Source organism: Amblyomma mixtum, chromosome 9, assembly GCF_055824585.1.
Source record: "Amblyomma mixtum isolate Tamu chromosome 9, ASM5582458v1, whole genome shotgun sequence".
Taxonomy (NCBI): Eukaryota; Metazoa; Arthropoda; class Arachnida; order Ixodida; family Ixodidae; genus Amblyomma; species Amblyomma mixtum.
The window spans coordinates 65,491,614-65,516,987 of NC_143020.1; the positions used below are offsets into that span (position 1 = coordinate 65,491,614).

Here is a 25,374-nt window from a genome sequence, read left to right on the forward strand (position 1 = left end):
TGAGTGAGCGCGGGTAGCCATGTTGCCAATATCAGGGACAAGTTTACTCGCACACTCCTCAAGTTTATGGTTTACGGTTTATCGGGGTTTAACCTGCCAGTGTGACTCAGCCTATGAGGGACGCCATAGGCAAGGGCTCCGGAAAATTCGACCGCCTGGAGTTCTTTGCGATGATCCTGGTAGACTCAAGAAAGCGGAGAACGAAGAGTGCACGCGGATATTCCAGTCATCAAAATTGTACTTTTGACTTGCGCGTAGCTGAAAAACAAATGAAAACTGCAACGCAGTGCAATAGAATGTTTACTGAGGTAAACAATGACACATTTTGGGTCTGTTTATACGCTGTTTCAATTTTCATGCACAGATGCATGAGTCTAGTGGTTGGCTAGGTAAGCCGGCTAGTTCCGTCAACAATCACAGGAGCAGAAAAGCTCTTTCCGAGAAAAAATATTCGATTAACATTTTCTATACGTGTATAACTTTCCTTCAGACAGAAGCGAGAGGTTAACCTGAAAGGTACAGAACTAAACAAGCTTAAGCATGATGAATATGCTACTGACAAAAGCTGGGTAACCACCTGATCTCTGATACTTATCTATGAATGATCGGATGTCAACGGAGTTATCAACCGCGAGAGCCTCTCTGATCGAAGAAAGAAACAAATTACCTGTCGAGCGGCCGTACAAAATAGGCTAAAAGGTGAACATGCGCGTTGCATCTTCACAAGGGTCCCTTCACTGCACAGTGCGTCAGCTACGTGGCACAGTAAGGTTCATGCAGTCGCTGATTTTCTTAGACTTGTTGCTCGCCGGGCACTGGAATGCGGTCTCAAAGTCAGCGTTGCCTCTTGTCAGCTCGTTAATCAAAGGCTGAACGAAGAATGCGGTGAGGCTGCAGCGGAAGTACACAAGGCGTGCGTAGAAGAATTGTGCTTCTGACATCCGGTAGAGGCTCCAGGCGTCCCGAATCTTGTACCAGCTTGCTCTTGGAGCCGCCGGTGTGACGTCATCTGTAAAGACGATGCCTGCCGCTCCGACAATGGCAGCGATTTCCAGCCCGTGCTTGAGCCCCACCAGTGAAAACACGCTATCGAGCACATCGAGGTCGATTGAGCTGCCGATGAGGCATTGCCTGCGTGAAAACTACTGTCAGAACTCGTAAACAGGAAATAACACGCCCATATTTAACATTTAAGCATGTCGTATTTCAAGAATTGTGCACTAATTCATCATCATGATCCTGAATACGGCCACTGCTGAACAGAGCCTGTTCCATAACTCTCCAACTGACCCTGTCCTTTGAAAGTTGCGTTAACAGTATCCCCGCGAACTTATTAATCTCGTCTGCCCAGATAACTTTCTGCCGCCCTCTGCTACGCTTGCCTTCTCTTGTAGTTCAGAATTTTACCCTTAACGACCCCGTTTATCTTGTCCTCGCATTACATGCCCTGCCATAGGCGATCTCTTCTTGGTTTGCTTTAGAATGTCATTATATCGTGTTTGTTCCATGTCCCAATCTGCCGTCTCCCGTCTTTTAACGCTTCACCTATAATTTTCTTTGTATAGCTCCCTGCGTTGTCCTCAATTTAAGTTAAAACCTTTCGTTAGCTTCGGCGTTTCTGCCCTGTAGGTGAGTGCCGGTAAGATACAGCTGTTATATGCTATTCTCTTGCGGGATACTGGTAAACAACCATCATGATCTGAGGGAACCTGCCAACTGTGGTCCACCTCATTCTTATTCTTCAAGTTATTTCCCTCTCGTGAGAAGGAACGGCAGTCACTAGCCGCGCTCATTGGACTTATTCCAGTACAACTTCTTTCACGTCGCTACCAATTGCAAACGGCCATTCCCTTCCGAGACTGCTGGACATCACTTCCGTTTTCTGTGTATTAATTTTTAGAGCTACCGTTTTGTTCTCGCTGTCAAAGTCACTGATGATGCTTAGCAATTCATCCTTTTAATGAGTTAGCAAGCTAATGTCATCAGTGAATTGCAAGCTCCTAGCGTACTCGCCATTCACTATTCTCCGCAGCTATTCCCATCCCAAACTTCTTTCAGTATTTCAGACATTGTTTCAATGCCTGGCACCCTTCGATATTGGAACTTTATCGCCGATATTTGGAGGACTGTGTTTACTGCGCAGCCGTTGTAGATATCTTCCAGAAATTTTACGTGAGGCTGATCTTCACTATCATTTCGTAATGTCTGCCTGTCTGCTGAGGTTACGACTGAGTCAAAGGCTTTCTTGTAATCAGTGAAGGATATATAGTTCTTTTTACATATATAGAAAATTTCTGTCACCTGACTGATAGCGCGATTATGGTCTATTGTCGAGTAGCCTTTATGAGAGCCTGCTTGATCATTTTGTTGATAGAAGTCTAAGGTTGTCCTGACTGTATTAGCGATTACCAAGTACATATATTGTAGGCAACTGTTAGAGCACTACTGGTAAAGCTGGGATACCCCGCAGAAGGCGAGGGCGAAGAGAAAACAGACATTAACAGGAAAAGGAGGAACACTTTCTTGGTTAAACCGGTGCCCAGAAAAGCATGGAGACGAAGAACCACAAAGTAAGTAGGCGGCGAGATCTTCGGAGTTGGACAGGCTCCGAAAGAAAAAACAGATGGTTTTGTATGTGGACGCGTCTAAGCACAGAACGGTGGAAAGCACGAGGGCGGTAGCTGTAGTGAACGCCAAAGGAAAAATAATCCCCGGTGCGTCAGTGCGCACAAAGGCAAAGCAGGCAGCGGAAGAAATCGCCGTGGCTGTAGCCCTGACTGAGGCCAACTGATAGGGAGTGAGTTAATATATAGCAACGGATACTCAGGCTGCAGGCTGCATCTATGGGCACACACAGCTGGAAGGATCGGCCGCAAAGCCGCGACGATCCTCTCCGAAGAAAAAACAACACAGGCACTGAAAACTCCAATATTTGGATCCCCGGCACTGGGGTTGAGGGAAATGTCACGGCACACGCGGTTATCCGTCAGGGTTGCGCGAGAGTTGACGAAGCGGAGGGCGGGTTTGCCGGTCGAACCCTTCAGCACATCAGAATCTTTCGGCGAGGCAATGAAGGCATTGTTGGGAGCGCGCAAAAAGTGCTGTGCTCTGCGGACAACCTCAACAGAGAGGAGGCCACCACGCTCCGACGACGGCAGACACCTACTCAAGCAGAGCCATATATCACAAAATGTGGCCGGTAGACACAGGGGGGGGGGGGGGGGGGGGGGGTGTTACGACATAAAATGCTACCTAGGGCTTTGAAAATGCCCTTTACTACCTAAGGTAAATAGCCCTAATCTAGAGCAGTGGGAAGCCCTCCTGAGTGACTCCGAACCGAGCACACAGCTTATGCGGGTGACGAAGGCCAAGGCTGCGGCGGAGGCCTACGGGATCGTGGAATAGGGAAGACCAAGCCTGAACCTGCAAATGTATCGCTTCCGCAACCTATATCCCCCAACTTTTCTCTTCCCAAATAAATGTTTTTACGACTACTACAGTAAGCTTTACTACAGTAGTACAGTACTACAGTAAGCTACGTGACTTTCTTAGTCTTTGACGTCTCCTTTCTTGTAGATAAAGGCGATGTTAGCGTTCTTCCAAGCTACCGGCGTACAGTATCCCCGCAGTCCTTCAACAGATCTGGTGTTACTCGATATTCGCTAGCTGCTTTCCCCCTTTGGAATGCTTTTAAGGCTTATTTTAGTTCATCTTTCTTTACTAGTGGGAAGCGCCATGGCTTTACGCTAAATCCTCTCCCTTTAACGTCCTAATTCCACTGACGACTATATAAATTTCTGTACAACTGTTCGGCTAGATTAACTGTTCTATCCATATTGCCAATGACATTTCCCTCTTCGTCTCTTAATGCGTATATCTGATTTTTGTCTACACATTATTTCCTCTTCGCCATCTTTTGGGCTCCCTCCCGTCTTTAAAGCATGCTAGATTCTCTCCATATTAAGTTCGTTAAGTCGGTTACCTTGTGCTTATTGATTAGTTCTGAGAGCTCTACTTGCTCCATTCTGTATGGGATTAGCGGCTTTCATGCTTTGGCGTTTCACAGTAAGATCGTTCGCCTCCTGAAATAGCAAGCCTGCAACCTGTTGGTCTATAGCCTCAATAGATGTTTGTATTCACTCTACAAGTGTAGGCTAATTTGGGACTTTATCTTCCTGTGGTCGCTACAACTCACCATTCCGAAGACCTCCACATCCCGCAAAATGCCTGGGTGAGCGCACAGTATTAATTTGCTACGAAAGTTAACTTTGTATTATGAAAAAAACCTCCTCTGCAAATGTAACGTCATGTATTTGAAGGTTATCTTCTGCGAAGTAAAGTAATATATTTAACTAGGACTCTGTACAAGCGTGCGCTCTGAAATAAGGCTGCATTAAAGTACTCGCACAAGCGATATAGCGTTGCAAAATGTGTGCGTGTTCCTACATATATATTTAATTTTTAAATCGTATTAAGAAACATATAGATAGAGCAATAGTGCTATCCAAAATGATTTATGATGTTGAATCATACGTGCATGTTTTTCGGTTAAACTATGTGACCTATAAAAATTTCACCCGCTGTCACAAACCGACGGGCAATAAAAATGACCCACGTTGCCTAAATATTACTTAAAATAGAAGAAAAAATTTCACCCAATTATCGGCGCCGTATTGGCAAGCGTTATATAAGCTTGTCTCATTCACCCACGAGACATTGCTACCTCACTAGTAACTGTGGCGAAAGCTTCACGAGGTAGCATGCACAATTTGAGGTTAAGCAAGCTTTTCGAACGTGTCCTCAAGCCAATAAAGGGGCGCAATTCAAATGTTCAGCCTTCATTCATATATGACATTCTCAACAAAAGCACGCCGTAACCAGTGCGGGCATCCACGCATCCATATCATCCATGTAACGGATGGCTCGCCAAGTAGTCTCCAACCATTGTCGAGCCTCTAAAGCACATTTCGGAAGAGAATTTCCGTTTGCATCCTAGCTTCTTAAGTCGTCGTTGAAGAGTCCGAAAGAATAGACTAAAAATGAAATATAGTTCATAGTATGCGCTCACCCTCACATCGTGTAGGATGTGGAGGTCTTCGGAACTGTGCGTTGCAGCCACCGTAGGATGGTCAGGTCTCGAATTTGCTCAAACTTCAAGAGGGAACGAAGAAACTAGTGAAGCGGAAGCCCATCAGTGGCATAGCGGGAAGAGGGAAAGTAGGGGAATGAGGGATATCGCTGCAGAACAGGTATTCAGACTCTTCGAAAAGAAAATATATGCCTCGAAAAGAAAATAAGAGATGTAACTTGTAGCACGTAACTTAATGGGGAGAAATGCGGAGACTACCGACACGGGTTTAACTTAAATTGCGGACACCGCAGCAGGCTATAGCAAGGAAAACCAGCTGTGCAATGATCAGAGACAGAAAAAGGCTCGCTTGGGTCCAGGAAGAAAAGCGAGGTAATTATGGTGCCGTCAAAATAAAGAGGAAAAAACACGAATGGTAAGGGCATGCAATTAGAAGCGTGGTAATAGTAGCATTTAGAACATAATCAGATACAAATAGTGTAATTAAGAACCCAATCTTATAGGAATCGAATAGTGGAAGAGCGGAATGGATTAGGAATCAAATAATTGAATTATTGTTTTGAGCACTTGTGCGATACAACTAAAAACCTAATAAGCATTGAAGGCATCGAAGCGGAACATCATCATCATCAGCCTGACTACACCCACTGCAGGGCAAATGCCTCTCCCATGTCTCTCCAATTAACCCTGTCCTTTGTCAGTTGCCGCCACTGTATCCCCGCAGACTTCTTAATCTCATCCACTCACCTAACTTTCTGCCGTCCCTTGCTACGTTTGCTTTCTCTTGGAATCCACTCCGTTACCCTTAAGGACCAGCGGTTATCTTGCCTTCGCATTACATGCCCTGCCCAAGCCCACTTCTTCATCTTGATTTCAACTAAGATGTCATTAACCCGCGTTTGTTCCCTCACCCACTCCGCCCTTTTCTTATCTCTTAACGTTAAACCTATCACTTTCCTTTCCATACCTCGCTGCGTTGTTCTTAAGCTCAACCTTCTTTTTTAGCCTCCACATCTCTGCCCCATAGGTGAGTACCGGTAGGATAGAGCTGTTGTATACTTTTATCTTCAGGGATATTGGTAAGCTACCATTCATGATCTGAGTGAACCTGCCATATGCGCTCCACCCCATTCTTATTCTTCTACTTATTTCCCTCTCATGATCCGGATCTGCGGTCACTACCTGCCCTAAGTATACATATTCTCTTACTACTTCCAGCACCTCGCTACCAATTGCGAACTGCTGTTCCCTTGCTAGGCTGTTGAACATTACTTTGGTTTTCTGCATGTTAATTCTTAGCCCCACCGTTCTGCTCTGCCTGTCTAACTGATTGATCATGATTTGCAGTTCTTGTCCTGAGTGGCTTAGCAAGGCAATGTCATCATCGAATCGCAAATTACTCAGGTATTCTCCATTAACTCTTATCCCCAACTGTTCCCATTCCAGTCCCCGGAATACCTCCTGCAAGCAGGCAGTGAAGAGCATTGGCGAGATCGTGTCTCCCTGCCTGACACCTTTCCGTATTGGAATTTTATTGCTGACTTTACGGAGAACTATAGTAGCTGTGCAATCGTTATAAATAATATCTTCAAATATTTTCACATAACACTCTTCTACACCCTGATTCAGCAATGCCTGCATGACAGCTGAGGTTTCCACTGAGTCAAATGCTTTCTCGTAATCAACGAAGGCTATATATAGGGCTTGGTTATATTCTGCGCATTTCTCTATCACCTGATTGATAGTGTAAATGTTGTCTATTGTCGAGTATCCTTTACGAAAGCCTGCCTGATCATTTGGTTGACTGAAGTCCAAGGTTGTCCTGACTCTATTAGCGATTACCTTAGTAAATACCTTGTAGGCAACGGACAATAAGCTGATTGGTCTGTAATTCTTCAAGTTCTTGACGTCTTCTTTCTTATGAATTAAGATAATGTTAGCGTTCTTCCAAGCTTCTGGTACTCTCGAGGTCACAAGGCATTGCGTATACAGGGTGGCTAGTTTTTGTAGCAAAATCTCTCCTCCGTCCTTCAACAAATCTGCTGTTACCTGATCCTCACCAGCTGCTTTCCCTCTTTGTATTGCTCCTAAGGCTTTCTTTACTTCCTGCTTCGTTACTGGCAGGATGTCCCATTGCTGTGCTCGACTGCCTCCCTCAGTAACTTGATGATTACATTCGCTACTGTATAGATTTGTGTAGAACTCTTCGGCTAATTCAACTATCTTATCCATATTGCTGATGACATTGCCCTGTTTGTCTTTTAACGCATACATCTGGTTTTTACCTATGCCCAATTTTCTCCTCACTGATTTTAGGCTACCTCCGTTCCTTAGAACATGTCGAGCTAAAATTGACGGAGTTCAACATGCAGCTGCTGTCGAAAAACGCAAAACTCGCCGCCCCCAGAACGCGCGTAATAATAGGTAAGCATATTAACTTTATGACCGTTTGTTCATCCGCACTAAAAAGTCACTTTTTTTACTGATGACTTCCGCGAGAAAACCAGCGCCACATCGGAGTGCGCGTGTGGGACAAGAGATTAGCCACGGCGAACAAGAGTGGCCGTGAGGGCGAATCTTGCTAAACCTGGCCGAAACATATTGTGGCGCCCACTACTGATGGCTATAGGTATAAGCATTTCGAAAGCCGCCGCACCAATCCGCTGGGGCTGAGTCCTCCCCGCAGAGACTGCTCGCGGCAGAAATAGTCGTTGTGGAAACCTGAGGCGTACCTACTTCAACTTGCTGCCATTTATTCGATAATTGTTCCTACATTTCAAAATTTATCTGAATAAAATATTTCATTTAATCCTGAATTAATCCTGAACGTGCACTGTTTGATTCGTTCCAAAAATGCAATTTGAGGATATTCGGTTCGCAATTACAAATTTTGATTTGTACACCAGAACTTGTAATGAGAAGGAAAGACAACCGCTACTCCGTTAAGGTAACGCAGAAGACTCCAAGGGAGGACAAGCGTAGGAGGGTGCATGGGAGGGCAATGCTGATGGATGAAAATTGAAAGTTCGCAAAGAGCAGATCGCTTGAGATGGCATAGAGTACTGTAAATCGAAGAGTTATCAGAGGTCATTCTTCATCAGTGGATGAGGTTAGGCTCATGACGATTGTGCAATACTTTACAGCGTTAAATTTTCTGGGACCCCGAATTTTTCTCCAGCCGAATTGATTGGGCACCACGTTCAACATATTTTCCGTTAAGACAATGCGATTTTTTTTTTAATTTCTCTGCACAAATGCCAATCTAAAATAACTAGAAGTATAAGAATGGGGTGGAGCTCATATGACAGGTTCTCTCACATCATGAATGGCAGTTAACCAATATCCCTCAAGAGAAAAGTATACAACAGCTGTATCTTACCGGTACTCTCCTATGGGGCAGAAACGTGGAGGCTAACAAAGAGGGCTCAGCTTGAGTTAAGGACAACGCAGCGAGCTATGGAAAGAAAATTAATAGTTTTAACGTTAAGAGATCGGAAGAGGGCGGAGTGGGTGAGAGAACAAACGCGGGTTAATGACATCCTAGTCGAAATCAAGAGGAAGAAGTGGGCTTGGACAGGGCATGTAATGCGCAGGCAAGATAACCACTGGTCCTTAAGGGTAATGGTGTGGATTCCAAGAGAAGGCAAGCGTAGCCGGGGCGGCAGAAAATTAGGTGGGCGGATGAGATTAAGAAAGTGGCAGGAATACGGTGGCCGCAACTGGCGAAGGACATGGTTAATTGGAGAGACATGGGAAAGGCCTTTGCCCTGCAGTGCGCGTAGTCAGGCTGATGACGATGATGATGATGACTGTACTCAAGTTATTAGAAGAGAACCAGAATAGTACATCGAGTGTATCAAGTATTGAACCTAACTGAGGCCTAACAGGCTTGCACCAGTCGAAACACTGCACGGCTGCGAGTCTTTCATAAGATTCGTCATCGTCACAAGCTGCGCAGTGAGGCCCTTCCTCCACCGTAGCTTGTAGCTTAAGCGAACATGAAAAAAACGTTTTTTAGATATCAACTGGTTAAAGAATTTTAAATAATTATATATTTAAGTTAGGTCCTTGATTGCAGTCCGAGATTTGTAGCCCAGCGTTAGCAACAACCATATCGCTATCTACAATTCCGAAAACACGCCTTCGCTCGGCGCTGCTGCGAAACAAATTTCGGCCATCCTTTTCGAAAAGCGCGCGCCGCGAAACGATGTCTATAGGAATGCGTCACTCTGTGGGCCACGTAACACACGACGAGCTCTCACGTCCTCACTAAGTCCTCACCGCTGCACTCAACATGTGTGGCTCGGAGTGACGTGACTGACAGACTTCGCATCACGGCACGTCGAACGAGCGCGGTTTATAGAGAAGGGCGCGATATCGAAAAAAATTCCCTTTGGCAAGGCTCCCACGGTAATCTCATTCTCGAAATTATTAACAGAGGTATAGCCAGAACCAACTGCTGGCTACAAATTTCTAATCGTATCCAGGCGCCTCACCGCAGCAGTTAAAAATTTTACTAATACATTGTAGCTAAACAACTTACTAGTTAACATGACTCCCCTGTTCTCTGGTGACCGCAAGCAGCAATATAACAATGCCACGTGGGTGGTGGCGATATGTTAGAGATGCTATTTTTAAAAACTCTTATTCGCTTTCGCTGAGAACGCCCGTATATGAGGCGACTGCACTATACGCATATGGTTGGCCCTATTCCACGTTCTTGTAGCGTATATTCACAATTCTTTTATCCAAAGCACGTCCAATAACTGTAAAATTCCCTGTTAGGCTGGCATGATTACTGACTTTTCGGTATCTTGAAACGTTGTACGCAATGTAAGGTATGAACATGCTATAATTTTCTACCCTTTGACAAATTTGTTTTTATTATTTTCATTATAGTTAACTCTTTAGTACTCTTCTCTACAACGCTGTATGCCTTGAGGGTATAAACGATATAAATATGAAGTAGTTCATCAGCGACGCCTTATCATATCTTGCAAGCGGAACTAAATGGAATCGTTATGAAATATTGTTTAGAAGTCATCTATAATAGTTTTCCTCTGGCCACTGCACAAAAAGCGATGTCAGTGTTATCTCACGCGACCGTAACCGAAAGCCACAACTCGTGGTAAGACGCCCCTTTAGCAGGGGTGTGTCTCTTATTTGCAGCATTAGCGGCGGCATTTCGGCATATGTCACCTGTGAGATTCCAACGCTGCCTTCGTTTCTCGAGACCAGCCCTTCCACTCAGCCACTTTGGTCCACAGCAGGGCTGCCATACGACTTCCAATCACGGCTGCGTCAGCGAGCATCGGGTCCATGGTGCCCGAACTCAACCAACCGTACCCCGCTGACGTCACGTAGAGGGCAGTATCGTTCACAAAAAAGATGCGGTCCACAACCCTGTTCTCGCTGTCATCGCTAATCCAGGGAACGCCTTGCCGTGCCTTCTTCTTTTTGGTGTCGAACTCGAACTTCAGCGAGAGGAATAAATTCCGAACGAAGCCCTCCGCGGACATATTGGGAACGGCGGGCTCCCTGAAGACGAGGTCACCAGGTAGCACAAGAGACATATTGCTGATAAATTGCCGGAAGCGTTTCGTGTCATTCCCGGCCGCGACCAGCCGCAGGATTCGGGGGTATTTCACGAACCTACGTCGTGTGGTCTCGAAGATGTTGTGCAACTGGCGGTCTTTGGCGGGAGTTGCAAGTGCAGCCACGTATGTGACGCGCCATAGTTGGCTGCTTCGAAACACGTGTGTCTGACAGATATTCTCACTAGTCATGGTTGGGGAATTTACTGCGATGTCATTTTGAATGGAGCGCATGGCGTCCAAAGTGACAACAAGCAGCATGTAGAACAAGGACATAGGCTGGTTTCGTGGCTCGCTTAGGAGCCGTATGTCTGCAAGGAGTGTGTCCTTGGAGCTCGCGCGAAGTGATTCCAGCTGGTCAGTGTCAATAAGAAACTCGCGCAAAATGTCCTTGAACTTCGCAACTTCCAGACCACCGAAAGCTTCCGAAATCTCCGCCAAAGACGCCGCTTCTAACTTCGAATTGGCCGGCAGTAATTTCTCTCCCCACTTGGACATCTCCTCATCGGTGTAGTTCGTGCCAAAGTGGGCATTAAGGGTGGAGAGAACGATGGCGCTGCACGAAGCGTCGCAGTACCGCTTGTAGCGGGTTACCCGGAGAGTAACCCTGTCGAATGTGATCCTCGTTCCTCGGCTAGCAGTGCCGTGATATACCACGAAGAAGAACGACAGTTTGTAGCACTCACGAGCCGCTAGCCCAAAACGAAGTAGGTCTGCGCCACTCATTCGCCTGGTGTAGTTGACAATTTCCAGGACAGCGGCTACTGCACCCTTGGCTCGCATATCTCTCTGCCATATCTCCTGGATGCACGATGTGAAGAGGGCATGGAGCGCTGCTGCAGACTGACTGCCGTAGTTGTGGGTACCCTTGATGATGCTGGAGCGAACATCCGCCTGCAAACAGAAGTCCGCGGTGACAAAAACAATAGCTTATTCACCAATGTGCTAATCATCTCTCAGATTCGTTGTAAGCGAAACTGCTCTCTTTTAGGTAGCGTTACGGGACTCTTTCACTAGTGTTATTTCTTTCGATCTTGGACTCAAATCTTCTGCGCCCTCTGTTCTGTCGTCGGTTCCAATCCGGCGGGCAGGATGTGGCTGTTTTTACTTGGACTTTCCAGTCAGTTATATTTCAGGTATAAAGTGATTACGTTATTGATTTCCCATTGATCAACGCCACAAACAAAAAATGGAAAGATTACCCTAGGCTTTCCTTGCGTGAAAAAAATTCATAAGTGTCCGTAAATTATCTTCTGTAGGAAAAGTTGAACGCATTTGACACGTCCCTGGTGTTATGTCGTTCGATCTTGAACCTAAATCTTCTGCGCCCTCTGTTCAGTCGTCGGTTCCAATCCTACGGGCAGCATGTGTTTTTTTTTAACTTCACAGTCAATTATCTTTCAGCTTGTTGTGTCTTGCGCGTAGACGCGTACATGGGGGACAAACGAATCATTCAGCCAGTGCGCGATCCCCGCCGCGGTGTTGTGTGCGGGTTCCGCGTGTGAACGAACGGCCGACGAACCTCTCGACGTTCCCTTCCTCCTTTCCCCCCAGCCCTCTCCTGTCTGCACCGGACTGCCGTGTCTGGACACGGGAGATGACTTCGGATCGCGCCGATGAGCAGCCGCCAGCGCGCACCGCTTGAGTCGAGTTCTAACAAATAGTTCTTGTGTTCGCAAACGCCTTGTTTCATGAAGCCAACCGCGGACATAACAGTGGCGACGAGGAAGCAGATCCGAGCCCAGCGTTTGCTCGGATCTGCGCTCGGACTAGAGCGCAAACGACACTGTTTGCGCTCGAGTCCAGCCGAGCACTCCAGCTGCCGTGGCCCACGACGACATCGTAGCTGCACTGCAGAAACACTTCGACCCGCGGCCATCCGAAGTCTAGAGCCGGGCTCGTTTATAACGACGTGACCAGTTGGAGGGAGAAAGAACAAGTGCCTACGTTGCGGCACTAATGAAACTGGCTGCCGACTGCAACTTTCGAACGCTGCCTGCGAGCACAGCAGCCACCGAACAATCAGCCGGAGCAACGTCATCCCTGTCGCTAACTAACCCCACGATACTCCGCCTGGACATCATGCTGCGTGATCGATTTGGGTGTGGACTGCGTGACGAGTCCTTGCAACAGCGCCTGTTCGCGGAGAAGGACCTGACGTTTACGAAAGCCTATGACATCGTCTTGCAAACGGAAAGTGCGGGGAAGCAGCAGTGACAAATGCGGCGATCTATCGAGCCAGTGCACCAGACAAGCCATTCGAACAACCAGAGCCACAACATGAAGGCAAGTTCGAAAAAACTTCCAAAGGTCCAGCGCTGCTGGCGCTGTGACGAACAGCATAATCCGCAGACGTGCCGCTTTGAAGATACTACATGCAACTTTTGCCACAGGCGTGGGCACATCGAGAAAGGTTGTATAACAAAAAAGAAGCAGGGCAAATTGGCCCAGTCACGCAATCATAACGTAGACGCTTCTGAAGTCGCGGCACAAGCTGAGAAACAAGGGTTTCAATCACCTCCGTCAGCGCTGTACGACCTAAACACCATTGCCAACATCGGCACGCGTCAGAAAATAATGGCCTGCTTGACCATGCACAATAAGCTGATCCAGTTCGAAGTCGACTCCGGAGCTGCATGCACCCTTATAAGCGAGGACACCTTTCGAACAACGTGGCCAGAGCACGCACCCAGACTAAGAGACGACGACACGCACCTCAGGACGTGGTCAGGTCAGAGCCTGCCGCTACTAGAAATGCAAGCTGCCACTCTTGATTGTTAAGAACAGTGGATCCAGCCCCCTGGGAAGGAACTGGTTTGACGCAGTTGGGATCGCCATCGGCGGCGTTCACTAGACTGGAACGAAGTCAATGGTGGAATGCCTTTAAGGGAAGTACAACACAGTCTTCTCCGATGACATCCCAGGACACGAGGGACCACCTGTCGACCTGGAGTTGCTCAATGACGCCAGCCCTAAATTCTTCAAAGCAAGGCCAGTGCCTTTTGCCTTAAGATCTGCAGTAGAAGCGGAACTTGATAAATTGCAAGAACAAGGTGTCATTGAACCAACACAACACACCGAATGGGCAACACCAGTCGTCGTAGTTCGGAAGAATAATGGCACCCTACGACTATGCGGAGACTACCGAAGCACAGTGAACAGGTTTACCAAGCCGTTCTCCTACCCACTGCCAGCGCCAGAGGAGGTCTTAAGCACACTTCGCGGAGGGAAAATTTTCACCACTGTGGACCTTACGCAAGCGTACTAGCAGCTGAAGGTGAACGAATCAGCATCTCAGTTGCTTACCATCAATGCGCTGAAGGGCCTCTACAAAGTCAAACGACTGCCATTTGGCATAGTGGCAGCCCCTGCAATTTTCCGGAGGTATATGGAGACAATACTTCGTGGAATTCCTGGAACATGCGTTTATCTCGATGATGTAATCGTCACAGGAGCATCAGACGAGGAGCATGCTGCACGTTTGGAACAAGTGTTCGAAAGGCTAGCCAACGCAAACTGGCGTATAAGCAAGGAAAAAGGTTGTTTTGCTGTACCCAAGGTGAAATTCCTTGGTCACGTGATTGACGCTGAAGGCATCCATCAAACTGATGACAAGGTGCGAGCAATAACCGAGGCACGAGCACCAACTAACAAGCAGGAACTCCAAACCTTTCTTTGACGTCTTACATTCTATGACTGATTCCTAGAACAGCGAGAAACTGTGGCCAACGACCTGTACAAACTATTGCAAAAAGAGGTCCCATGGACCTGGTCGCCAAGCCACCGGAGTCATTCGTGGCCCTTAAACGGCTTCTATTGCAATGTACAGCCCTCAAACATTACGATGAGAACAAGCTCTTGATCATAGGCTGGGACGTATCACCCTACGGAGTAGGTGCTGTTCTTTCACAAGCTGACACTCAAGGAAGAGAGGCACCAATTGCTTTTGCGTCACGCACTCTATCAGCAGCAGAGCGCAACTACTCTCAGCTCGATCGCGAGGGGCTTGCTGTGGTCTACGCGGCCGGACACTTTCGCCAGTACATCGCTGGGTGAAAGGTAACATTCATAACAGACCACAGGCCACTGCTAGGCATTTTGGGGCCCCAGAAGTTAATACCGCAGGTGTTGTCACTACGCATGACACGCTGGTGCATTAAAATGTCAGCATATGACTACGACCTTGTACACCGATCGGGGAAGAAGCACCAGAATGCAGACGCACTGAGCCGCCTACCGCTGAGCACGATCCACGAAGGACCACGTAACCCGGGAGACGTGTTGATGCTCGAGGCCCTGCCAGACCCGCCGCTAACAGCAGATACAGTTGCTACGTCGACGCAAGAGGACCCATCTCTATCGGAGCTATTCAACGCCATTGAAGAAGGCAACGTGGGCCGACTAAAGGGAGAAAGCTTCAACGCTTATCGCAAGAGAGCTACGGAGTTAAATACGCACCGCGGTTGCATCACCTATGGGTCACGAGTTGTTATCCCACCAGCATTACGCGCGCATGCTATGTCACTGCTTCATGCAGGTCATCGAGGCATTGTTGCTATGAAGAAGTGCGCCCGAAGCTTTATGTGGTGGCCTGGAATTGACAGCGAAATCAAAGTAAGTGCTCAGAATTGCAATATATGCCAAAACAACCGAAAGGCACCACCAAAAGTCCCGGCCCCGCAGTAAGAGAAGGCAAGTGAGCCCTGGCACACTATTCATATCGATTTTGCAGGACCGGTCGAGGGAAGCACGTGTCTTGTTATTGTCGACGCCTACACTAAAAGGGTCGAGGTCAAACAGATGACCAAAGTAACGTCAGCTGCGGTCATTGAGGCGTTGATAACATTGTTTGCCATGTTTGTATTGCCAAGAAAAATCGCCTCTGATAACGGCAGCGCCTTCGTGTCAGCGGAGATCAGGCATTTTTTCAGACAAAACGGTATCGCAGCCGTCACATCGGCTCCCTACGATCCGGCTACAAACGGCCATGTTGAACGATGCGTGGCGGAGCTCAAGCGAGCTCTACTGAAGGAACAAGCTGGGTCATTGCAGCTAAGCATCGCCCGCTTTCTCTTCAAACAGCACAGCACGGTGCAAAACACAACCGGCCGCACCCCAGCGGAGCTCGTGTTCGCGCGCGAGCTGCGAACCCACCTGAGCGCCGTCCTTCCGGAGCCAGCACCTGAAACCGGACAGAAGGAAGACGATCTTCCCCGCGTTAAGAGAATGCGAAAAGGCCAACATGTTCTTGCTCGAAAATTCCACGGACCGCAGGCGTGGGCCCCAGCTGTAATAGACAGACGCATTGGGAAGAGATCCTGGCTCGTATACATGGAGGGGGGTATTGCCCGCCGACACCTCGACCAGCTTCGTCTTCTGAAGGCCCCGCCGCAAACGACACCGATCCGAACAAGCAGCCCTTCGGCCCCTGGTACCGTGGCTTGGGATATCGTGGAGGAGGACGCACCGCTCCAACGCGGAAGGTGTACGCCAAATACAGAAACGGCAAGCGCCTCACCTGATGCCACGGCCGTACTACAGCGCGCTTCCACACGTGCACGCCGGCCTCCTGACCGCTACCAGGCCCCTTTCTAAGGGGGGAGGAAGTGTTGTGTCTTGCGCGTAGACGCGTAGACGGGGACAAACGAACCGTTCAGCAAGTGCGCGATTCCCGCCGTGGTGTTGTGTTCGGGTTGCGTGTGTGAACGAAGGGCCGACGAACCTCTCGACGTTCCCTTCCTCCTTTTCCTCCAGCCCTCTCCTGTCTGCACCGGACGGCCGTGTCTGGACACGGGAGAAGACTTCGGATCGCGCCGATGAGCGGCCGCTAGCGCGCACCGCTTGAGTCGAGTTCTAATAAATAGTTCTTGTGTTCGCAAACGCCTTGTTTCATCAAGCCAACCGCGGACATAACACAGCTATAAAGTGATTACGTTATTGATTTCCTATTGATCAACGCCACAAGTAAAAAAGATAGAAAGTTTTACCCTATGCCTTAATTGGCTTCAATGACTGTTGGCTTCATTAAATTATATGTCGTAACCAGCCCCTCATTTCCCTACCATTCTCTGCTCATTAGGTTAACGAGGGCATCGGTTTTCACAGTCTTGATGCCACATTGTAGCATCAGAGGGTTCACGCACAGCTTCCATCCTCCCCATTCGATCCTGTTCCACGTGACACTCGCAATAACACAGGACGTACTACGTGCGCCGCAAGGCGAGGGTGGCGTTGCTGGACACTCTCACGATTAGGTCACACACAACGTAAAAAGCATCGAAAGTAGAAAATTGGACACCCGTTATTGAAGCGTGTCCAGTTTTTCAACCTCCGATTCGAGGCAGTGAGAAAGGCAACCTTTCATAAGGGCGATGGCATTGATTGCAGCCCAAAACTCACTCAAATATCACAGGCAGTGTTCCCTTCAGACTAGTGTAGGCCTAGGCATATCACTATTCCCATTCATTCTACCTTTGACATAAAATTAACGCTTTTCTTAGGTGCATATAGCAGTTCTCTTTGATGCCAGATACATGCATCTGCGTGCACTCGGCTAGTGGAAAATTTTGTCAACCTGTAATGCTAGAACTTTTTTGAAAACAAACCACACTGTGATGCAATTCTGTCAAAATATTTGTCGCTAGGAATATCAGCAGAAGTGATATTTTGGACCCGTATGTCTAGGTGTATATGGTGTGAGGTGCAAGCCACTCGCCGCCTGGAACAGCCAAACTCATAAGTGGCCTGGCAACCCTGACTGGCTCCGCGCGTTCCCTCTCGGAGTGCCGAGGCGGGGAGAGAGCCCAGTGTCGCCACTGCTTCTGATTTATCAGTAGATCTACTGATTTTTTAAAAATTTTACTGATTCAGTGATAACCTCATCAAATCTGCTGATTTTTGCTTTCTTCCTACTACAAAGGAACACAAACTTCTACTCTTTGGTTCTACAGAGTGTCTTTAGGTGTCTTTTGTTAGGTGACACAGTGATACTGATGGCCAGGTTGCATCAGCCACTGCCGGTTCAACGGCTCACTCATCTACCCTGTGTGGCGCACGAACACAGCTTAGCACGAAGTCAAGTGTAGGGTCATTTGTTTAACCTACACCAGCTACAGCAGTGTAGCAAACGTCCAATACCTCCAATGAAGCTTTGCTACACTGGTGTAGCTGGTGTAGGTTAAAGAAATGACCCTTGTAGGATCGAATATACGGCTACGGTAGAGCTACATCATAAGAGGGAAACTTCATCGTGTTAAACCCTCCTAACCTGATCCTGAAGCCACAGGCACTTCGAAGTGGGCTCCCTCGAGCCTTACCGCTTGGATCAATGCTAGAGGCGGGTTTCGGCGTGGCAACGCTAAGCGTCGGTTGCAAGAGGAGTGAACGCTTTTGCGGTGCTGTATTTATTGGCGTCGGATAAGGTTCACTACGCCTGTGCGCCAGTGTGCGAGGCCCGGGGGACGATTGGCAGCGAGCAGCGTGCTTTGGCAGTTCTAGGTGTCTTGCTCTCATGAAACCCGGCGTACACAAATTGCAGCCCGGAATGCAGAAGCTGACTATGAGCCCTTGGCAGCCAAAAAAAAAGATATACGCTAGCTAGCGCAGCCGCCGGATTCGTGGCATAAGGTTTCGTTTTCTCCCGGCGCATTGTAAGCAGAGCCGTGAACGCGCGTGATCGTGAGCAGAGTGCGGCGGTGAGGTGCAAAAAGAAATGAGGAAGTTCTTTCGGCAGCGTTGCCTCGACTTCTACATCGAAAGCGTGGAGCAGATTCTAAAGCGTGTGCCCTTCCGAGATCCTTCTTTGGCGAACTTAGAGCTTCTAGACCCCATTGTTGTCAGGACTGGAACGGTTGCATCAATTGCCCCCCCCCCTAGCAGGAGCTTTCCCGCATGTGGTTGCTGAGGGGTCCTTGCAGACCTTAGATACTGAATGGCGGATCCTCAGGAACGCAGACATAAGTATAACCGAAGAAGCAACGTTGCATGAGTTCTGGGGCTCGATATTCCGAATGACACACAGTGACGGAACTTCGGCATTCCCAGCACTCAAGGAGTTCGTGTCGGCCATGCTCTGTTTGCCACATTCAAGTGCAGCGGTTGAGAGGCTATTTTCTGCTGTTAACATGCTAAAAACCAAGCAAAGAAACAAACTTGCAACGGACACTGTATGTGCCGTGCTGCATACCAAGCGCCTCATTGCCTCTTCATCGTGCTTCAAGATCAGTGTAGAGAAGCCACTGCTCAACAGGATGGAAACATGGCGCAAAAACCTCCAAGATGAAGGCGACGCATGTTTCCACGTTGATTTTCTTAACTTAATCATTAACTGTATTGTGTGGTATTCGGTGTCAGTGAACCGATTAAGAAACCTCTACAAGTCACTGCATGTTGTCATTATCTTTTCGATGTTCACTTCGTATTTTGTTGTCAGTGTATGAGTTAACAACAGTTACTGTCTAAGACAAATAAACTTTTCTTTCACTGGAGATACGAATGTAGTGAACTGTTGACTGAGGTACCGTGGTTCCCGTCGGCTGCGCTATGCTGCGCGGTGCTGGCGGTAGGGAGTTCCATGGCGGGGCACATGTTTTCGCAACAATCGCTACTTTCTCTACCCCGTTGCTTTTGTTATTATGATAGCGACACTTGTCTTCACACGACGTCCCGAACCTCGGTGTAGCCCGCCCATTCGAAGCCGCAAGCCACTTCACCGAAAGCCAGAGTCAACGTGTGTCGAGCACCAGCAGCCGAAGCCCAACGCCCGTCTCACCGCCGCCGCCGCCATGCCGCTCATAAACTGGGAGGAAGCCACCGCCTCGGACCTCGCTGGTTTTAGAGTGTACTTCTTGCGAGATGAACTATCGCAACGCAATTTGGACAATACTGGTTCCAAGGACGAACTTATTTCTCGCATCCTTGCTGACACTGGCGCAAAACGAGTCCTGCTACCGGAAACAACTGGATCAGTCACCGAGACGCAGCCCGCTCCAACTCAAGGTGACCAGTTTTTCCAACCTATGCCAGTGTTCAGCGCCGACCCCGTACAGAATATGCAGATTTTGACCGCCTACCTTCAAAATCGACTAGCTTTATCACTGTCACAAGCCTCTACGAGAGCAGTGCACCTAACAACTTTGCCGGACTTGTCATCAACGCTTCCGACGTTCAGTGGCGACGGAGGGTTATCCGTAACCCGATGGGTAGACGATCTCGAGCGCACCCAACAGCTTGCCTCTTGGGAACCCGCTACCCTGCTAGCCATCGCCCTCTCAAAACTCCGTGGCCCAGCCGCTGACTGGAAGGAAATCACTGGCCACCAGCTAAAAACTTGGCCAGAGTGGAAGGAAGCGCTTATAGCGCAGTTCGGCGAGCGACTGTCGCTTATACAGTGGCAGGAACTTGTCGGTGCGCGTGAGCAAAGCCCCGGTGAGAGCCTGGTTTCCTATACTCTCGCCAAGCTCAAGATAATTGGAAGGTGCCCGCTTTCATTGAGTGACAAAGAGCGCATCGAGTATTTAATTCAGGGCATACGTGATGAGCAAGTGGCTACAGCGATCGTCGTTCAACGCCCGAAGACTGTCCAGGATTTCGTCAGCATCGCTTCAGAGGTTGATCGTGCCATGGACCACTCTCGCATGACTAGACTGACAAAGCCATCCGCGCCAATTTCAAGTCGACAGCCGCGTACTATCACCTCCAGTGCTACAGCCACGACCGAGAGCACTGCAGACATCCGCCCGCCTTCCGGACCTATAAATAGCACCTACCAGCAACCAAACCGTGCAAGGCTACCGCCCCCGAGAATATCAAACCTACCAGCTGCTGACCAAGAACATCGGTACGAGGCAATCTCTTCCAAGTATGGTGCACCTGCCTACAGACGAGGGCAAGACCTAAGCGAAGCAGTATGTTATAGCTGTAAGAAAAAGGCCATCTGGCTAGCAACTGCACTGAGAAAGGACAGCCCTCCCGAGACAAGACGCAAACAATCCCTAAAGCGCCAACAGCATGTGTCGGCCGCCCCGAGGACCCTTTGCTTGGATCCATGCTCAGGTTTGCAGTTATCACTGCTGACGTCAAAGGCCTTGGAGAGATCAATGCCTTCCCAGACAGTGGCTCGAACGTCACTATCCTCGCTGCCAGCCTAGCTGAAAACCTCAGCATAGAGCCGTGGACAAAGCCACCCCTTCTCGTCGTAGGAGGAGGCTCCGTCGCGCCTCAGGGATCTTTTTTCTTGCGAATCAGCGTAGGCCCCCTCTCTGCAATTGTGGAAGCCGCAGTCCTTCAGAGAAATGCCCTTCCCCTTATTCTGGGAGAGGACTGGTTTTATGCTGCTCAAGCGGAACTTCATTTCAAGCCGCCACGACTTCCTGTTATCTGCCAGCCCTTTACAAACACTATCGTGCTGTGCTAAGAGGAACTGTTACCGCGTATGTCCAATGCATTGATACTTAAAACATCAACTTTGTCTCGCTTTGACCCACCGCATACCACCAGTGAACCCCTACAAGTGGATTTTGAACCAGACAAACACGAGCTAGTGTGGAGCAAGCTCAACAAGGCAGCCCAGTCTCAAACTCAGCCAGCAGACTACAAGAGCCCAGCCCAGCCAGCCTCATGCAGAGTATTTCCTTCTGAGCCATGTTCATCCACGCCCAACAGTTTCCCTGATATCATCATCGAGACCCAACTCAAGCCCGAAGAGCAGCAAGCAGTGAAGAAAATAGTGCACCGCCACTCACGTCTCTTCGCTACCAGTCCTGATGACATTGGCCTTTATGAAGGCATCGAGCACGAGATCAACTTACTGCCGGATTCAAAGCCTTATGGACGGCAACCATACCGCTACACAGCCAGTGATCGGAAGTTCCTCGAAGCCCAAACAGCATCTCTTCTTCAAAATGACATCATCCGTCCTTCATCTGGACCTTGGGGATTTCCTGCCATTGTCGTGACGCAGAAAGACAAAAAGAGGTTATGTGTTAACTACATACCAACCACTTCCTCGCGCCGATGACATTTTTGACGACCTTGCAGGAAGTTTTCTCTTTGCAATCCTTGACCTCTGCTGCGCTTATTGGCAGATTAAAGTAAAAGATGAAGACCAAGAAAAAACCACCTTCATCACGCACCAGGGAACTTTCAAGTGGACAAGAATGCCATTTGGGTTGAAAAATGCACCAGCTACCTTCCAGAAAGCGATGCACCAAATATTTTTTCGACTCAAAGCACGACAGTCAAGATGTGGTGTACGCACATATCTTGACGACATCATCGTGTTCGGTGATAACTTTCCAGAGTTTCTCGATCTCCTAGACGAGACCCTCACTCTCCTTCTACAAGCTGGCTTCAAAGTTTCTTTGAACAAATTCAAGTTTGCTGTCCCCAGTGTGAAGTTTCTGGGATTTATGATCTCAGAACAAGGGAAACAGCCAGACCCATCAAAGATTGCCGCAATCATGTGCATGCCCATGCCACGCTCGTCAAAGCACCTGTTATCTTGGCTTCAGACAGCTAAATTTTACAGGCGCTTCATTCCAAACTTCTCGAAAGTTGCCGCACCTCTGCAAGCTTCCATCCGAAAGGCTGACTTCGAGTCGACAGTTGAGTGTCAACAAGCCTTTGAAGCCCTTCGTTCCGCACTTACAACAGCACCTATACTGGGACACTTCCACAATGAAACTGCTGTGCCTACAACCTCTACAAAAGATGTCTTGAAACATCTCCACTCAGTGTTTTACAGGTTCAGTGCTCCTGACGATTGTTTCTGTGACCATGCCAAGTCATTTGAATCACACCTGTTCAAGAACTTCATGCATATGCATGGTGTGAACATACACTTCGCAGTAGCTTACAGGGCAGCTAGCAACGGACTGGTGGAACGTGCCAATGCCACACTTGTGACCGTCCTCCGAAAGCTGTGCAACAATGATCAGGCACTGTGGGTCTCCAAACTCGATGAAGCAGCTTTCGCTGTCAATGTAACCCGCCACAGAAGTACAGGATTTTCGCCATTCGAGCTTCTGTTTGGATTTTTGCCGAAACTCCCATATCAGAAAGTCCCCACAACGCAAGCCGCCGACATTCGTGACAGGCTTATGAACTTGCCAGACCTTCGCAGCGAGGCTGCGAGTAACTCCCAGGAAGCTCAAATGAACCGCAAGAGAACCTACGGCCGCACCCACAGCAGCGCCTCATTTGACGTCGGAGACTTTGTCTGGGTGCGAAGACAAGAGCCAGTACTTGGCGGAACTGAAAAGCTCGCGCCAAAGCTGAAGGGACTCTACCAGGTGACACGGAAAAGAACACCCGTCACCTACGACGTTCGGCGCATAACGAACTCCGCCACACCCTCACCAGATGCGCGTACAGTGCACATAAGTCAAATGAAACTATACCACCCTCCGTACCTTGACCCAGTGCTAGTGGAGCCTACATGCGCAGCCGTGCAACCTATCCCGAGTCCTGATGAAGACAATGCCGAGCAAATGCCACCTATGACCAATGAGCCGGATCAGCCAACTGGTTCAGCGAGTCAGCTACCTCAGCGTCACCGTGCACCACCCAAGCGACTGCTTGACTACGACTTTGCCTTAGTAGAATATTGTTCCTGTCCAAGAGGACTTGGACTTGCAGGCGGGGTGGGATGCGAGGTGCAAGCCACTCGCCGCCTGGAACAGACAAACTCATAAGTGGCCTGGCAACCCTGACTGGCTCCGCGCGTTCCCTCTCGGAGTGCCGAGGCGGGGAGAGAGCCTTCGGCCGCGAGCGGAGACGCCGCCGTCTGTATTTCAAGCCCTTTGTTTGTAACTGTTGTTCAACGGTAGAATACATGCATCCGTGCTCACAATGAAGAAATAAATCTGACAGTTCCTGCTCTCTTCCCTTTCCGTAAATTGCACAACGCGGGATTGTGCACTGAAGTTATCAAAACATTCATTCGTATGCCGTTGACGAAAGACAGGAACATTATCGAGATATCTGGAACGCTGACTGCCTGTTTCGCAGTGTAACGAGTGTGAAGTGCTTGGGCTAGAATATAGGCCGAGTATCTCCACTCAGAGGTTTCTAATTTTCGCTGCTACCTTCTTCGTGTAATCTATCGCAGCTACTACAACGTAATCCTCCCACATATGCCCGTACAAACTCACCAGCATGTCGTAGGCCACGTCGTTCTCAACAAGGCCGTCGTCAAGGGCGTGCTTGCAGACGTACGCGTAGAAATCGGTGCAGGGGTCCTGATCGCGGTCGATGACGGCGAACAGCGTGGCCGCTTCGTTGGGACAGCAAAACGGCTTCTCGGTGCTACTCGTGTCGTCGTGCTGCTGCTCGGCTGTCCAGTGGATCGCGAACCACACCAGCGCGCTGGTAGCTATGGCCAGGAAGACCCCGCAGACGCAGCCAAGGCCGATTCCGGAATAACGCAGCGCTTTGCTGTGCAAGCCGGAAGTCCGGGTTCCTGGGCGACCGCTGCCAAGGGGCGACAGGAAATCTTCTCCCGTGGGTGGATGCTGCATCGTGTCTGCCTTCTGCTTCTTCGGAACACGAGCTTCCAGGAGCCCGTGCTCTTCTTGCTCGAGATTGCGGCGGCAAGGCTCGTGCTCTCCATGGGCAGAGCTGTAACACAGGGAGCTTGCGACAAAAAAAGAAGGGCACGAGGGGGCTCAGATTGTTTTGTGAGCCGAACTTTTTTTTTTTTTTTGTGGCCAAGATGAAGATCACGTAAAGTTCGGTTCCACTGTTGGCTTTAAGAGATTTTCTGTCCTGGCAGGAGGCGTTTTCGGTGCTTGCCCGCCCTCTTAGAGCACAGATTTTCACCCGAGCTGCCCTGCCATGGGTTGTATCGAGGGCCTAGTAGATGTCTGGTAAACAGAACAAGGACAATCAGCATCAAAAGCCTACCGCTGTTTTTTGCTAGACATAGGCCTCTTACATATTTCTCCAATTAACCCTCTCTTGTGCCAGCTGCGACCATATTGCAGCAAAACTTGTTTATCTCATCCGCCCTCCTGGACTTGGCGTCCCTTGTTCTGCTTCCCTTCTTTTAGAATATATTCCAACACCCTAAGGGCCCATCAGTTATGCTGGCTTCGGATTACATGCCCCGCATATCCATGTTCATTTCTTTTGCTTGATTGCTACTATGAAATCATTATCTAAAACGTATTCTATGTCCTCTGCAGGCAACATACCACAACAAAACGTCCCACCTTGCCGTCTTTGCTGCTATTACTTTTTCTTCCAGAGGATAGTTCAGGAGCAGGCTATTCAGCGAGGCAGCTATGGTGCCCGTAGACATTTCCCTTCGTCATACATCTCATAATGCAGCTACTACTGCTGTCATTACTACTGCTACAACTGCTACTACTGCCATTACTGCTACTGCAACTACAACTTATTCTAATACTACATCTACAACTGTTACTACTACTGCTACTAGCACTACTGTAATTAGCGCTAAACAACTACTTCTGCAGCGAATAAATGGCATTCGTGTGGGGACAGGGCTGATGAAAGGCAGTCGAGCTTCCTGTAGAGTCTGTTATTGGGAACCCTGCTGGCATGTGATGATGGAGACTAGCCAAGAGGAGAGGCAGCATAGCTGGTAATCACTAAAGAAGTAGAAGGTGGTCTGCAACGTGCTTTGTTTCGCGATGAGCTTAACCTGAAATAGGATGTGATGGCCAACGT

General features: G+C 48.8%; 1 protein-coding gene across 1 annotated transcript; it reads right to left on the reverse strand.

Moving 5' to 3' along the window:
- Positions 1 to 749: 749 nt before the first annotated feature.
- On the reverse strand, positions 750 to 24,200 carry LOC149329404 (uncharacterized). The gene is made up of 3 exons (XM_089562205.1): positions 23,835 to 24,200; positions 10,289 to 11,577; positions 750 to 1,131 (listed from the first exon to the last, which is right to left on the reverse strand). The coding sequence occupies exons 1-3, from the start codon at positions 24,198 to 24,200 to the stop codon at positions 750 to 752; spliced, it is 2,037 nt and encodes a 678-aa protein (XP_089418331.1).
- Positions 24,201 to 25,374: the final 1,174 nt, after the last annotated feature.